The 16,611-nt window shown below is 53.3% G+C and overlaps 1 protein-coding gene across 2 annotated transcripts in view; it reads left to right on the forward strand.

Annotated features, from left to right (window-relative positions):
• The first annotated feature begins 27 nt into the window (after positions 1-27).
• EFL1 (elongation factor like GTPase 1) overlaps positions 28-16,611 on the forward strand; it is a 125,228-nt gene continuing 108,644 nt past the window's right edge. For both annotated transcript variants that reach the window (XR_007454179.1, XM_049614337.1), the window contains exons 1-5: positions 28-99; positions 871-980; positions 3,891-3,958; positions 5,509-5,593; positions 15,771-15,904. Coding sequence is in view for 1 of the 2 variants with exons in the window: in XM_049614337.1 (XP_049470294.1) it covers positions 890-980; positions 3,891-3,958; positions 5,509-5,593; positions 15,771-15,904 (378 nt within the window). In the remaining variant the exon portion in view is untranslated. The remainder of the gene's footprint in view (positions 100-870; positions 981-3,890; positions 3,959-5,508; positions 5,594-15,770; positions 15,905-16,611) is intronic.

A 16,611-nucleotide genomic window follows, 5' to 3' on the forward strand; every position in this document is an offset into this window, starting at 1 on the left:
TGCGCGCGCGTCCGGGACCGCAGGGCGGGCGTCGCCGGAGACGCGCGTGGTGTGGCGGGGCCGGTGGCCGAGCGGGGCTGAGCCGGGCGGCCGCAGCTGGTGAGTGCGGGCCTGCGTTGGCCGCCGGCGTCCTCCTCGGCCGGCGGGGGCCCCGGGGGCTCGGGGGGCCGGGGCTAGCGTGGCTGGGAGCGGCCGCCTCCCGCAGCCTTGGGCGCCCCCCCCCCTTCCGCCCACGCCGGGGCCGCCGCCTCCCCGAGCCTGCGGACCCGCGATCCTGGAGACCACGAACGCGGGGCCCCGGGGAGGGGAAGGGAAAGTGGACGGGGTGGGGGGTGGGGGCTTTTTCTTTTGAGAGCAAGGAGAGACTCCAGTGCACCTGTGGGGCCAGTGAGCGTGCGACCCGAAACTTTGTTCGGGCTGGGTAGCCGGTCACACAGCCGGTGCTTTGGTGTCGGGTGAAAGCGAGCGGGGGTGCTGGGACGAGGGGCTCGGAGAAGGACCGAGGAGCGGAGGGGACAGGTGTCCGCGTCTCCCCTGCCTCCCGCAGGCGCGCATTCCCCGCGTAGGGTCTGCCTCTGGGCAGTTAACTGCTGTCACCGCCCCGACGAGCTGCGTGACTCCTCGCGGCGGTCCAGTCCCGGAAGGGTGAGCCACCTCCGTCCCACAGGCGTGCTGTGGCCTTCGCTCAGAGGCTCGGAGTGGACCTGGATCTGATGGCCGGGCGTATCCCTTCAACAGGCGTTCACCGGGCGCCTGGGTTAAGGGACCTGGGAACTCTTGTCAGTTCCCACCATTGGGGGGGGGGGGGGGGGGATGTGAGGCTTTGGTGTTTAGCCCATGTGCCATTTGTAACGCATCCCTAATTTTTAGTCCCAGGAAGGAAAGGACCATGGTGCTCAATAGTCTGGATAAGATGATCCAGCTGCAGAAAAACACAGCTAACATCAGGAATATCTGCATTCTGGCTCATGTCGACCACGGTAAGACTCATTGGGGAACAGCTTATTTTCAGTCATTAGGGGGGTGTGTCTGCACATGTGTCAGAGCGGGGAGGGGACGCTGTGGGCTGTTGAGCCTGAGGCTTGCGGAGAAGCCAGTATTTCTTTGGAAGGTTGATGTCCGCGGCGCCCTGGCCATAAAAGCGTTTGAAATGAACACGGCGAACTAGCCATTAGCATTCTTTGGTGCGGTGTATTTCATTGTGTGTTTTTTTTTAAACAAGACCTTGAGGTTTTGTTGTTGTTGTTGTTGTTGTTGTCGAAATAAGCGTTTTTTGTTTTTTGTTTTTTGTTTTTTCTTTAAAAAAATTTTTTTTTCAACGTTTTTTATTTATTTTTGGGACAGAGAGAGACAGAGCATGAACGGGGGAGGGGCAGAGAGAGAGGGAGACACAGAATCGGAAGCAGGCTTCAGGCTCCGAGCCATCAGCCCAGAGCCCGACGCGGGGCTCGAACTCACGGACGGCGAGATCGTGACCTGGCCGAAGTCGGACGCTTAACCGACTGCGCCACCCAGGCGCCCCATGTTTTTTTTGTTTTTTTTGTTTTTTTTGTTTTTTTTTTTTCTTGAAATGGCTTTGTAATCTGAAAAAGTCTAGTCTGGACATAGTGTCTCAGAGCCTGTGTGTGATGTGATTCTGTTTGACTCGTCGGGTGTTTCTGGAACGTCTGCTAGATTCGGGGGGGCTTTGCTGCCTGTGTGGGAAGGGCAGAAACCTGTGACTGGGGCAGCAGTGGAGGCCTGGAGGAGATCGGGGGGTCGAGGCAGCACACGGTGAGGGGCAGAGGGTGGACTCCGTGGGTTGGGACAGCTGGAGGGCTGGGAGGGCAGGGATGGGTTAAGAGGTTTCACAGCGTAGTTGGTGTTAAAGGTGACCCTCGCAGGGGGACTCGAGATGGCAGATGGGGACGCACGTTCCAAGTGGCGACGGCGTCAGTAGGCGAGAAGGGAACGCGTGTGACCGAAGCGCAGGACGCGGGCAGCGCAGAGGTAGCTCGGGGATGATGGTGCGCCGCTGACACATCCCGTCCTTGCACCACCGCGTTGCTTCCTGCTAAGCGTGCTCTCCCTTTCGCACCCCTTCCTCCTGCAGTAGCCGCAGCCGGCTCAGAGGAGCGGGTGTGGTGGTGAGGGGGTGAGAGGGGAACGTGACGAGGCCGCCTGGGCCATAGCTCACAGAGCGCTTCGTGCCGCCTAGGACTGGGATCCGGGTGAGCGCCCCCGCCCTGGAGTGAGACAGCCCCGGTCGGTCGGAACTCCCTTTCAAGTCACCTCGCCCTTGGGAGCGTCAGCACGCAGCGTCTAGACCGGGAAGACTGGGCCTGCCTTACGGGGCGGAGGGGACACTGACGAGGAACCCTTGGCAGGTGCCCGCCCTGTCGTGAGTCTGGTGGTTAACGTTTGCCGTTGGGTAGCAGGGAGCCACCGGGAGAGCAGAATAAAGCAGGGCTGTTGTAATCAACACCGTGGGAAGATTGGTCCGGCGGGAGCGTTCAGTGTGGACGGAAGGCAGAGAGGTCCGTTAGGTGGCTGTCGCTGTGGGCGGAACGGCCGCAGCGGAGTAGCGCGGGAGCTGGGAGGGCTGGTGGGGTCGCTTCGTGGGTGACGCCCGCCCACGGGTTTGTGTAGTTGTGCTGCTCCCATTGCGAGGACCTGAGCTTTGACTGAAGTGTGGGTGTGTGTCCACGTCTGTGTATTTGCTTCGTGAATTAAAGCACGTGGCAGGTCAGTGGTGTGTGGTCCCAGGGATACAGCCAAAGTGCTGAAACACGGTGCTCTCTCGGCACCTGACGTCCTCGGGGAAATCTGCCTGCCAGACCTAGAGTGGTACCCGCAGGACGGCGGGGGAGTGACGCCCCAGGCCTGTGCGCACACACAGTATTTACGCGCCACACGGAGAACGCGGCACGTGTGTTCTTCGGTGCTCCCGCTGACTGCTGTCTGGTTTGTACGGTTACCCATTCCGTGGCTTTGCTAAAATTCTTAGAGTGTACCAGGGACTTGGTTGTCCTAAGAAAAGACCCTCCGTTTGTCACTTCAGCCCAGCATTCTTTAAACAGTTATCTGTTTGTTGCACTTCAGACTGTGTAGTCTTTGTAAAATCTCGCGTGAAACTCAGTGTGTGCCCGAGTCCAGACTTTACCCCGGAGGAGACCCTGGGTGGCCTCAGTGGTAGCTGCGCTGTGGCCGATGTCGTCCGCGGGCTTGCCCTCCGCGGGAGGCGAGGGTGAGCTTCCTGGATTGCTTTGCTCATAAGTGTTTCCCGAAGACGGTTTAACCGGCAAGTGCCAGCTCGGGCTATCCTTGGGGACATGTGGCAGGTTATATTGTTGTCCCTTGGTGACGTCGTATGCCGTGTACCGTCCAGAGACGGACGTGAGTCTTCTGCCGTCATGTTGTTCTGGCCACCGAGAGCTTCAGTTTGTGGCATGGCCGTTAGGGCTGTCACACGATGAATGTAGCGATACTTGATCGAGTTCTCGTAGGACAGAGTTTAGGGGCCACGTGGACGCTGCGCGTCACACGTTCTCTCCTGTCGCTGGCATGGTAGTTCGTGTCGTCGCTGAAGAGTCTGCATTTTACTCTGTCGGTTATGCTTCGGTTAAAAAAAGTTGCTCGATGACTTTTCGGGGGAGGGCGATGAGATCGCGGGTTGGAGCTACAGATTGCCAGCCCTCTGGAGCCCTAGGGTCTGTGTCCTTCCCGGTGACACTCCGTGCAGACAGACTCTTCGAAATGCTTATTATGTCTTAACTTCACTCAGTACAGGTAACTGGGAAATCTTGGCTTAAGCAGTTCTTAAGGTCAGAAATTAATTCTGTAGATACGCTACATCACCCTTCCTCTTTAGCAAAAGTAATAGATTTGAATTACTATTGTTATCTTAACAGGAAAAACTACTCTGGCCGACTGTCTTATATCTAGCAATGGGATCATCTCCAGCCGCTTGGCAGGCAAGGTAAGTAATTGCATTCGATGAAGTCTTGTTGCCTTTCGCTAGGTAGCAGCTGTCCGCAGTGTGATGTATTCGTAGACATCCAGGAAGAGTGCAAAGCCCAGTTTAGGTGTCTGAGAAGCTGCTCGTCTGTTTAGCAAGATAATATAGACGTTGAGAAAGGTACTTTATGTTGCTGTATAGTAATATGTCATAAATGCAGAAATGAGTTTTTGTAACAAGTCCGGTGACGGCTGGCCCAGCTGTGGAAGCTCTCACAGAGCGTGAGGTTCTGTGGAGGACGAGTGTGTGGTTTGGGGAGACGCCGGCAGGTGGGGGAGCACAGTGGACAAAGGGGATCGGGGCTGATTTGGGTGCTGTCCTCGATTCGGGGGGAGCATTTGCCTGGAGGCCCCAGGAGAGGAAAAGTCCTGGTGGAGAGAATGCCGGATTCCGGAAGAACTTGAAGGCAGCCGGAGTCTGAGGGTCATGATGAAAATAGTGTCTTAGGAAATGAAATTAAAGAGATCTTTGTTTCTAGCTGCGAGGGTAAGTTACTCGCAGTAGAAAAATAGAGCAGTTCCTTCCCCCAATGAGTTGAGGATATGATCAGTGGAGTTGATCACAGAGCTGGCATTTCCGATGTGTAGGGAAGAGACGAGCCTCTCCACGCATTGTCCTCGGACAGTTGGTTGTCTGCGGGGAAAATAAATAAAATTGGACTTCTCCTTAACACCGCACACAGAAATCAGCATGTAATTGAAACAGTCGGATGTGAGAAGCAAAATTATAAAACTTGGGAAAAGAATATAGGAAAGTACTTCTGTGACCTCAAGAGAAGGTTTCGTCAATGAGACGAAGAAGTACGTCCCGTTATGTAGGTTTGATCAACTCAGGTACATTGCAACTAAGAACATCTGTTCATCCGGAAATGCCATAAAAAGAGTGAGAAGACAAGCCTGGTAAGTGGGAGAAAATAGTAATAACACATAATTGACAAAGGTCTAATATTCAGGGACTGTAAATAACTTCTGTCTGGAACAGAACAAGTCTGTAATATAACCATTAAAAAGATGGACAAAAATCTTGAACAGGAAACTCCCAGAAGAGGAATGCCACGTGGCCAGTGTGGCAAACTAGGATACTCAACCCCACTGACAGTCGGAGAGATGTAAATTAAAAAAATAATCATTTATCATCGTTTATCAGTATTTGTTTATCATTGATCATGGAAAAAGGAGTGAAGGCTCCTGATGCTTCTAGAGATCTTCGGTTTCAGTGTTTGCCCAGACTTTGTCAGACAGCCTAGGAGCAGGGAGAGAACGACCGGCCCCCCGCGTGCTACATGCCGGGGAGGGCGTGCGGAACCGGAATGCGTGCGGAACGTGGTGCTGTCTCTCGGGGCGTCCGCTCTCTTCCCTTGGCAGCTCACCTTCCTCACCCCCTCCCCACGTTAAAAAACTACGAGGGGCTTTTAGTTTAAAAATGATGTGTTTAAAGCACAAGTCCAGCTCAGACCGTCTTAGTGTCAGCATTTCACTGGGAAGTAAGGATGCGTATGTTGCATTTTACAGTTAAGGTACATGGACAGCAGAGAAGACGAACAGGTTCGAGGGATCACTATGAAGTCGAGTGCCATTTCCCTACATTATGCCAAAGGTAAATCAATCTGTGTTTTAAAGAAAAATAGTTTGTCTCTTCGGTGTCCTCCTTTCTGTTTCCGGATTAAGCGTACGCTTCCGTTTCCATGCTTTGTACTCCACGAATTTCCTTCTGGCCTCTGATGATCTGATGCCAGAGTCAGGCTGTCCAGACTCGGATGCAGATGGGGACCTCTGACCGGCCCGAGGGTGAAGAGCTGGCAGTTCACACCTGCCCACGTCCCCCCAGGTGATCGTACGGATTTCTCCACCAGGAGGGTCGCAAGGCCTTAGCCTTCCATTCCTGGCTGGATCCTTCTTCTGTCCTGTGGCCTCAGTACTGGCTTTAGAATCTTACTCGCTTGGGTTGCCATGTTCGTTACAGTTTGCTCTCCCCTAACTCGGGATGTCGTTTTGACGGTAACACTTGCAGAACTGATGTGACAGAAGTAGTCATACAAGTATATGACATACATGTGAATACTCTCCAAAAAGCCTGTGTTAGTAAAAATAATGCCGACAACCTTCGTGTCTGCCTTTGGAAAATGGCCAAGTAAACTGATACATCCGTGCTGTGAAATGCACGCAGCTGTGCAAACCACTGTTTGATCTGTATGTTATCGTGTAGAAAAAATGTGTTGACAAAAGCAAGTTGCAGAGTAAATATGTGTAAGATGGGAGTGTGTTTTGGGAATAAAATACCAAGCGTGCAGATAAAGATGTCTGGAAGGCAACGTACCGAAGCCTTAACGCCAGTATCCGCATTATGTGAAACTTAGTTTTCAAAACGTTTACTTTTGTACCATTTGGAAGTTTTACACAAAATGTGTATTTTTTTAATTAGAAGAAAATAATAAAGCTCTGTTTCATTTCCCTAATGGATCTGTGGTTCGTCTTCCGCAGTGTTCTATGTCTGACACTGACTCCCAGGAATATTCTGGGAGGTGTGACCGTATTGTCTTTGACGCCGGTCTTTAAAATAGTTTTGTGCTAAACCAGCCCTGAAGCTCTTGGGTATTCTTGGTGAATTCCACGTGTTTAATATTTAAAGTAACGGCTTCTGTTTTTAAAACTACCTGTCACGTTTTAAAAGGTATGTCCTCCTTCTGTGAGCCAGCCAATGGGGCAGCGCTCCGTTTATTTGCCACCTCCCCTTATTTTTATAGACCTCACGAGCTTTGCAGCCTGCCTTTTTCCACACTCGGACCGTTCGTCTCTCTTTCTTGGATGATTCCTCTCGGGTCAGCTTCTGGATTCTGTCTCCAGGTCCTCCACCCCCTTTTGCAAGCGTCACGGTTTACTTTCTATCGATACCACTCGCCCGTTCCAGTGCACTGGTCCCTCTGGTTTCGTGCGGGAGGAGACCGGCTCTAGGGCCCTGGAGGTTGAATGGTCTGCCCTGCGTTTTGTTCAGCTCTGACCTTGGGCGCCTCACTCCCAGACTGTTTTCGATGCGCTCCCTTGACCACACAGAACCGAGGCTTAAGCCCGCATGTGCTGCGGAGGGTTGGCTTATTGAAAGAATGTGTGTGCTATGACGTGGGAGAAATGTTCCTGAAAGCTGAAAACCAGGCGTGTTAATCGGAGTGACGGCTCATAGAAATGGAAGGCAGACGTTGATTCTGGCTCCCAGACGGCCCCGGGTACCGTTGGGACAAGTTAAGGCTCTTCCCTCTGCGGCTCCACCGTTAGGTACCCTTGGCTTTTGTTCTCCGTCTTTGTCTCTGTCACCCTGTGAGTCTTTTCTCTGTCACAGCTTTTCCCTCCTCTCAGTGTCCCCGTCTGCAGAAACTCCCCTCGGCCTGAACTCTTGTTTTTTCATCCCGTTTCTGTTGCTTACTGCTGCTTTCTCTTGTGTTTCCGATCGCACATTCTCAGGAGCAAGACGTGGCCGGGCTCATCTGTTCTGCCAGGCCCGGGCAGAGGTGGCTCCTGCGGATGGGCCACCCGCGGGTCGGACGGCCGCCTCCTACTCTGACTAGTGCCGATGGGAGTGCGGAGTCATAAGGTGTCAGCTGTGTCTCTCTGGGAGCGTGACTGCCTGGCGGGGGCTCTGGCGTAGACATTTGTCACACCTGACGGCTGGTGCGCAGTCTCCTCTCCACACGTACAAAGAGTGGGGCCCTTGCCCTCAGACGCCTCAGACACGAGATACGCTCCTATCTGTGTCTCGGTCCTGATTCTCTGCAAGAGGGTGTTCCTGCCGTGAACGTGGGGCCATCCGAGGGGGACCTCCTCCCGGAGGAGGGAAACCTGATGGTGAAGAAACTCCACGGGTGGTTTTTGTTTCCTGTGTCTGCCCCTTCTTGCTGCCCCCCTCCAAATAACCTCTTAATTAACATTTAGCACAGAGATTCTTTTCTAAGTGCTTTCTGGTTCTGACACTTGATCTAACCGGCTTTCCAAAATTTTTTCAAATCCTTATTTGGATCGAAAGAGTATTTTTCTAGTTTAGAGTAAGTAAATAGGCTTACAAAACCCAGGCATGTATTAGAAATGCTGTTGAAAACCCAAGCATGTTCTAGAAGGTGATACAGTATCACCTTCTATATTGTCCTCCAGGGACCCAATTTTTCCTTGAGAAGAAGATGGAGCCTCCTGTCTTTACCTTTGTCACCAAAGTTTGCTTCAAGGGTCGGGACCATGTTGTTAAACCTTGTTATTTTCCTTTTTTGTATCTCTCTTTGTGTCCTTCCCACAGGGATATCGTACATTTACCCGGTCAAGAGTTAGGACATACTCCTGGCAACGTACTTTATAAAAAAAAAATTCTAAGGGGATGTAATTCCTTTGAATCGTTTAGCCTAGAGTTCAGATGAAGATGAGAGAGATGTCTTTAAGTGGGTCAGATAATTTGAAATTCGTGGACTGTTCTTTGAAGAGTCTCAAGGCATGTTTGCTTTCATTTCTGTTCTATAGCCATTCTTTATACCGGTACATAAATATTGCTGTCCTAGAACTTCTGAAATGAAGTGTTCATTCCAATTCATCTTTTTAAAAATTCTAAATAAGTTGGGGTGCCTGGGTGGCTCCGTTGGTTAAGCCTCCGACCGTTGATCTGTGCTCAGGTCATGATCTCATAGTTCGTGGGATCGAGCCCCGAGTGGGGCTTTGTGCTGACAGTGCAGAGCCTGCTTGAGATTCTCTCTCTCTCCCTCTGTCTCCGCCCCTCCTCCGTGCTCTCTCTCGCTCGCTCTCTCAGGATGATAAACTTTAAAAAGAAAATTCTAAATAAATTTACACGTGTCGCATTTGTGTGTATTATAGAAAATTCTATACGTTATGGAACACCCGAATGAAATAAAAATCACTCCAGTTTTACCACGTTATGTTTTCACATTTTACGTCCAATCCAGCCGTACTCGTGTGTGTGTGCGTGCGTGCATAGATGCACATGCAGGCTGTGAGGTCTCTAACTAAATTTCCCCCCCAAATGATGAACTACTTACTACAGTACCAGTCAGATGTGATTATCACCGTATTCCCGGTTCTTGAGGTGGTGTTGGTGCGGACACCTCTACGTGAGCAAGGCCATCCGGGTAGGCCCATTAAGGGCTAGGGAGTGAATTGTGCCCACGTGTGAAATACCCCGTAACCTCCAGGCGGGGACGGATGCCATTCAGCCGCAGCAACTGATGCTCTTTGGGAGTCTTTTTCAAGAAAAGGTGGCATTGAGATTTTGGTAAAATCTTCCAATTTTTAAACTACTGGCAACTTAAAATTCTTTTAAACACCATGTAGAACAAATTGTAGTGGACTTTAATTCTTAGGCTTTCTGTTTGTAACGTGAGGCATACGCTAGCTAACAACCTGGTTCGGTGGGACTTTCCGGATCCAGCCGGGAGGCAGCCACGTGTGGCTCGGAGGCCAAGAATAGGCAGGGCGTTGTGCGGGCTCACCTGCTCTTAATCTCCAGAGACCAGGCCAGGGGAGGGGACTCGTGCCACCCACCTTCACACGAGGCCAGCATGCACCAGAAGGTTCTTCTCACTCAGACGCAGTAGCTTCCCTTTCCTTCCGGAAATGTGAACATTAACCCACAGTCCCGACGGTTGTCCTCGTTGTGGGACGGAGGCTGGGAGGGACGGGCTCCGTTGTCCCTTGTTTGACTGCAGGTCAAACATTTTCCTCTTAAGATAACGCTTTTCTTTGTGAAGCATTCCGTTGGTGGCAGGCGTAAGAAAATGGGTGCGTGGGATCCTGGGCCGGAAGCCTCAGATACGGGATTTTGTGTGATCGTCACAGTGGCTCTGGAGACACGTAGTACCCTCATTTTACATACGTACCGAGTGGAGTTCGCGGAGTTTCAGGAACTTTCCCGGGGAGAGAGTGGCTAGCATGGGGCAGTGGTCCTGGGAACCACGTGCTTACGCCCCCAGCTCGCTCAGCTGGGCCCGGGTCTGGAGGAGGCGGGTCAGTGCAGACCGTGGCCGGCGGCTCCCGTCCACGAGGGATCGCGGGGGCTACGTACAGATGTCTGGGGCCAGCGTCAACCACGTGCCCGCTGCGCTCGGTCACTGCCCTCGATGGAAGCCTCTCCAGTGTCTCTTCCGCACGTTTCTGTGGCTTTACCGCCCTCCGTCAGCCTCCCTCTGCTCCTTTCCTTCCCGAAACTTACACTCTGCAGACGTTCCAAGGGAAACCGGCATCCCTGCCTCCTTGCCGTCTTGTCGTTGCCAATCTCTCCGCCGCCTCCAGGCTGTTTTCCCAGGACACTGCTCTGCCTGTCCTTCTTTCCGGTGAACGCTGCTCCTTCCTCCCGCATCTGTCTCTGGGGTGAGACGCGGGGTTGCCATTCTCTTCGTTCCCTGGTCCTAGTTCAAAGCTTAATTCTTCCAGCCTTGTTTTAACACCCCATCTCTTTTGAGACTCATCCCGTCTAACCGCTCTCGTCTTTCTTGTCCTAGACGGCTCCTGATGACGGTGCCTGCTTGTTAGTGACTTTGGGGCCTGGCTCATAATTTCCCTTTTTACCCAAATCTGTCAAGTTCACCTTCACCGTGCCCGACAGTGGCGTCTCCGGCAGCGTGGGCTCCTGCTTCTCCACCCGCTCGCTGTCGGGGCTCCTTTCTAGATTGTAGCCTTGCCTGGAACTACCCATGGTGACGTTTGAGGATCGAAGGCTCCCTTGCCCCCAGTCCTGATTCTCTCCCGCTCTCACCTGTGTGGTCAGGCACCCATTCTCTGATTTGATGATGTTCACGAGTGCCCTTCATTCACTCCCGGCCTCTGACAGCCCGGATTTGTCATTCTGCCGGCAGTCTCTCCAAGGTCCTCGGTGTCTTTGCTCCCTCGGCCTTCGGTCTTACTTCTCCTGGCAAAACTCTGATCCTTGACACAGCCAGCTCTACACCTTTTCCTCCCGGCCGGTCCGCGGGGCTGTGGCACTTCCCTCTCTCCTCTGCCGGGTCTCTTGCGTTCTCTCCAGCGAGCCATTTGAACCTCCTTCTGGACCCCCGCCCACCTCCCTTCCCCTCCCTCAACCTCAGCTGGCATCCTTACCTGCTGGGTCCCACAAATGGAAAAGATTCAGCTGCTTGCCAGCTGAAATTTGCCACACCTCAAAACGTAATGGTAGTAGTTTTTTGTTTTTTTTTTAACGTTTACTTATTTTTGAGAGAGAGAGAGAGACAGACAGACACAGAATCGGAAGCAGGCTCCGGGCTCCGAGCTGTCAGCCCAGAACCCGACGCGGGGCTCGAACCCACAGACCACGAGATCATGACCTGAGCCGAAGTCGGACGCCCGACCGACTGAGCCGCCCAGGCGCCCCAGAATGTGATGGTATTAGTATCTGTGCTTACTCTTCTCCTGTTACCACGAGAGGGCTGTGCTCTGGACTTGGGTCCTGTGGAGTGTCTTCTCTCCTGTAACTTCATCCTCTCTGCTTCCAAGGATGCGCAAGGCTGCCTCGTCTTTAGAAAGATGACGTTCATATGTCCTTCTGGCCCCACGTCCCCTGTGCTGTCCTGGTCAAAGGGGTGCTGCTGTCACTCAGCTCCTTGACCCTGGGACCCGCACCTTATTCGTGGCACATACGACCAGTAAAATTGAGTAAGAGGCCATGGTCCCTGACCTTCCCTCCAGGGTGAGGTAAACAGATTCCAAGCAAGTTGCCAAGTTTGGAACCCTTACGTAGGTTCCGAGAAACGAACGTCGACCTTTTTCTTATACAAGGCTTCTTTATCCTGGTTCCTACTCATACATCCTTTTGAGCGAAAATGCCAGTGATGGACGAATCAAGACGGCGTGGACGTGTCGTTACTAGATTTACTCCCCACGCAGCAGGGTTTCAGAGGCGGAGAAGCTCTCCGTGATGTCAGTTCAGGATGTGGCCGCGGGCTGAGCTGCGGTGTCGGTGGGCACACGCAGAGCCCAGGGCCGGTGAGGTAAAGCGTAGCCAGGGGAGGCCCATGTGTGGTCTGACCTGTTTCGTGCTGGGAGGAGTCTGGAGAGGACTTCGGGATGGGCCTCATTTGTCGGCCATTCAGGGTTGCATGTGGATCACTGTTTCCTCCCTCCCCCCTAAACCGCCTCACGTTTGACATTTTTGCTGGCGGGGTCAACCACCCGTGATCTCTTCCTATAACAGCCTTCTCATGAGTACCCGCTCAGTTCTCCTGCTGGGACCTGTTCCCTGTGTCAGCAGATGGGAGAGAAAATGCATCGCGTGGTTCCGTGAAATAAGCCGTATCGGTTGATCTTACATGATTTTATGCATTAATTTAAGATATAAAAAGGGACGACTGTGGGATCTCCTGTGGAAGCCTGTGGCTGCCATATAGTTGGGGTAAATTCACGTCCGTGAGTGTTCCGTGTTCTAGGCGATGTCCTCAGAAACACGGTCTCATGGCCCCGGTTCTGCCTGTATTCCCGACACTCCTGTTGTGGGAAGTAGCATTCTCCCGGTGTGCTGGGGCATAAAGACGCCTGTGCGATGCGCACATCATCGTCCACGAGAGGAGTGTGTCTCTTCCTTCGTTTGAAGGCACGTTTTCTCTCCTCAGCTTTCCGTGTGTGTGTTGGCCAACATCTCCAGTGTTTTGGGGATTGAATGTGGCCTCACGGGAAGTTTCCCTCTTCGCAGGGATCTTTGGCAGGTGCTCGTGACAGATGTGCATCTTCAAATGAAACGATGATCCGTGGTGCTTTAAAACTGGAGGACTCACGGGCAAGGGAGACGTTACTTTCCCATAACTCCCTAATGGCAGAAATTTTGTGGGAGGTGCCTCCCATGATTAACTTCAGGTCTTCCAACTTTTTCTTTTCCCCAGTTGCCCGGAACATTTAAAAAAAAAAAAAAAAAAAAAAAGGATTGGTGCTCTGCTGATTAGACCAGTGCCTGAAATGAAGGAGCATATTTTGGAAGGCCTGGGATGGATGGTTTAATGCTTTAGCAGGAGTCCGTCCTGTGCACAGCTTCAGGACTGAGGGACAAATCAGAAAGATCATTTAGGGGGTGCCTGGGTGGCTCAGTCGGGCATCTGACTTCAGCTCAGGTCATGATACCACATTCCATGAGTTCGAGCCCCATGTCGGGCCCTGTGCTGACAGCTCGGAGCCCGGGGCCTGCTTCGGATTCCGTGTCTCCCTCTCTGTGCCCCTTTTCTGCCCAGGGAAACAAGTCAGGGAGGCACAGTGTGGCTGAAGACGGCGGACCAGTTGTGCTTACTGGCTTTCTTCCCCCTCTGAGGGACATTGGATTTCTTTTCCCTACTTTTGACATTGAGTTTGAAGGTATTAAGATGAAAATAGTTGTTGCGAGTCAGAGACTGGCCCTGTGCTGAGTTCGGCACTCGTCAGCCATGTGACTGAGGAGGGCGCTGGTCTTCCCCATCAGACACACTGGGGAGGTCGGACAGGCTTCTGTGTTGCAGGGCTCCTCGAGCCTTTACTAGGGTGTATGTGCATGGTGAGCCTCTTCCTCACCCCTCCACCCTGCCACTGCATTTCCCAAAGGGTTTTGATCACGCACTTTTTTTTCCCACGTATGCAAGTGAAAACACTTTGTGTATTCCTAGCTTTCTGTTGTTTTCTAGGTCTGGACTTGCTGTCCCTGAATGAGTTTCAGGGGGTCTGGATTTAGATGCCTCATTAGAGGAGTATAGACAGACAGATGGCTAGATAGATAGGTATGTTTGTTTTTTCTGGATGTTACCTCGAAGTTCTGTAACCCCAGTAAAAGGCAAGAGCCCGAGGAAGGAAGCCCGAGGTTTCTCTGGGAGTGCATTTTTAAATTCTGTAAAGAACCTGACAGCAGACACGGTCTCTGCAAGTTCTGGATCCGATCCGGGTATTCCCGGGCTTCAAGGTGCTTACAGTTGTCCCACACTGGAGTCTGGAGTTCATCCAAATGAACGAGCCAGGGTTCCCCAGCTGCACAACATAAAGGAGTCAAGACCTCCGTGTCAGACAGACCTGGGCGTGTTTCTGGCCAGCTACTCAGTGACCTTGGGTACCTACCTCTCCTCCCTTCAGGGGCGTGCTTCTCTAGGAAATGAAGGGTTAGGCTAGGAGAATGCAGAGAGATTTTAGGCGTCTCACGGCTTCTGTTTCACGTGACGGGAGCTGATAGGACCCTGGACTCCCTTGCCGCTGCTCATTTTCCTCTGGCTTATTCTATAGAGGGCATGGGCTTATCCCAGAGGGTGCTGTGAGTCCTGACAGTAAGGCCCCACTGAGGCCCGGGGGCCACTGCCCCAAGGCCCAGGGTCTTTGACAGCTTTGGTCTTCTTTGGAGCTGTCCAGGTCCTCTGTCTGCTCAGAGCCCTCCCCGGTGGGGGCAGCGGAGCCAGAAATCCGTGTAAAGCAATTTGCACGAGAAGACCGGGAACACGTTGCGGGTGGGGATGTGTAAGAAGCAGCCTGTTGCTAATTGATGGCGGTCTCTCCCACTGAGCCCCAGCGCGCCTTGGAATCCTTAACCCGGTGCTCAGAAGTCCCCGACCGGTGGAGTCTGGGCAGGAGAGATGAACCTGGTGCCGTCCTGAGTGGGGTGGTTAAAGTATGTGTTTGGGGTCTGCCAGGTTTAACTGCCACACGACCATTTTAAACTCTTTGATCTCAGGCGGTTTTCCTTGGATTGCATTCTACCTAGAAGTCCTTGAGAAGGACGCTGAGCTCTTCTGTGCCCGAGTCCCGCTCTTTGAAATCGGGCTCGTGGTAGCGACAACCTCAAAGGGTGGTGGGCTGGTAAACGCAGGACAGTGTGTGTAGAATGCTTGGGGCGGAGCCAGGCCCTGAGAGTCCAAGGACAGGGGCCCTGGCCGTGCCCCCTGTGGTGGTGGTCACTCTTAGCCCCGTCCCCTGGGGCGCAAGGCACGTCGTCGGTGTTCCAGCTGGATGGGGGGGGAAACGGGTCTAAATGGCCTTCCAGGTGTAAGTCCGGCCCTTGGGTTCCGGAGTAGTTCTGGAGCCCGTGGTTTCTTTAACTGCGATCTGGCGTGACATGTCTGTGCCCTAGGGTGACTCATCGTCCTGGCCTGTCTGGAACTGACTTAGGGGTGTTAATGGGATGTGGGACTGACTTGGGGTGTGATAGAACAGGGACTTTCAGGGCTTGGGACAAATCGCACGGTCATCGCCCTCCTAAAAGCTGAATGGTCTTCTTCCTCGTGAGGCCTCAAGGGGGTGATCCGCGTGTGCCCGCGGCACGTAGCGCACTGCTCGGCACGTAGTGACTCCCCGGATTTGCGTGTCTAAGTCTCAGATTCACACCCTGCTCTCTGCGAGCTTGTAGGGAAGCAGCGGCCACGTGCTTCGTGTCTTTTTGAGTCGGCATTTCCTGTGTGGGCCCCTCTTGACCAGCTTTTACACCCAGGCTCGTTTTCTGCCGGTCTCCACTTCCAACCTGTAGAGCGAATGTGGTGATGTTCACCTCACGGGGCCCTGCTGAGGGTTCGGTAACGTGGGATTGCGCGTCCCGAGGCCCGTCTAGCACAGTGCCTGGCTCACGGAAGCCCTTAGTAAGCGGCCCCTTTTAGAAGAACGAAGCCCGGCAACGTCAGGGAGAGATGCCCCTTGGGGTCGGAGGTCCATCGGTGGGAACCCCCACGTCGGGGCGACGGTGGTGGGTCGACCTGTTTGGCTTCTTTAGCTCTATTGTGTCTCCCGGCACGTTTCTCATTGTGAATGCCTGGGAGGGAGCGCTGTGTGCCCGCACGACGGAAAATGTGTGTTTTCTGGCTCTGTTGTAGGTGGTGAGGACTACCTGATTAACCTCATAGACTCTCCAGGACACGTGGACTTCTCCTCCGAGGTGTCCACGGCCGTGCGCGTGTGTGACGGCTGCATCATCGTGGTCGATGCTGTGGAAGGAGTCTGCCCACAGGTAGTAGGTCCTGATGTGGGGATCTGTCACTGGGTGAGGAGGGCGGGGACGGGGGGAGGGACTCCGCACGGACGGCTCTGTGCCATTCTGGACATTCTGCTGGCGGAAAGTTGGCTGTACGTTTCATTCGAGAACGTTGTGTGATGGAGTCAGTCACCCGCATCTTGAAGGGATCATAGCGACGATGACCGTCCCTTTCAGTACTTGGCAGTGTCTACGATGCCCTCTCAGAGAGGATCCGGCCAAGTCTGGGGGTGTTGAACTTGAGGAGGATTCTCATGAGAGGTCGTCGATGGCAAGAGGCCAATCCAGCTGTCCCCCGCGTGAGATTCTCTTCTGTGGGCTTCTTGGGCTATGGTTCCACCCCCGCCCCCTCCCCCCCGCCCCCTCCCTCTCCCCCCGCCTCAGTGGGAAAGGAGGGGGTGTGTGGTGGGACACCTGGCCTTTACGGTAGCTCTCCAGGCTCGGTTCTTATAAGGCCTTGTTTGGAGGCCTTACATTTTATCTTATAAAACGCCGTCACCTTTGTATCCTACTTCTTAACATACCCTCGTATGTTTTACTATTAAAAAAATTTTGGGGCGCCTGGGTGGCTCAGTCGGTTGAGCGTCCAACTTCGGCTCAGGTCATGATCTCGTGGTCTGTGAGTTGGAGCCCCTCGTTGGGCCCTGTGCTGACGGCTCGGAGCCTGGAGCCTGCTTCGGATT

This window comes from Panthera uncia (assembly GCF_023721935.1).
Source record: "Panthera uncia isolate 11264 chromosome B3 unlocalized genomic scaffold, Puncia_PCG_1.0 HiC_scaffold_2, whole genome shotgun sequence".
In the NCBI taxonomy this organism is placed as follows: domain Eukaryota; kingdom Metazoa; phylum Chordata; class Mammalia; order Carnivora; family Felidae; genus Panthera; species Panthera uncia.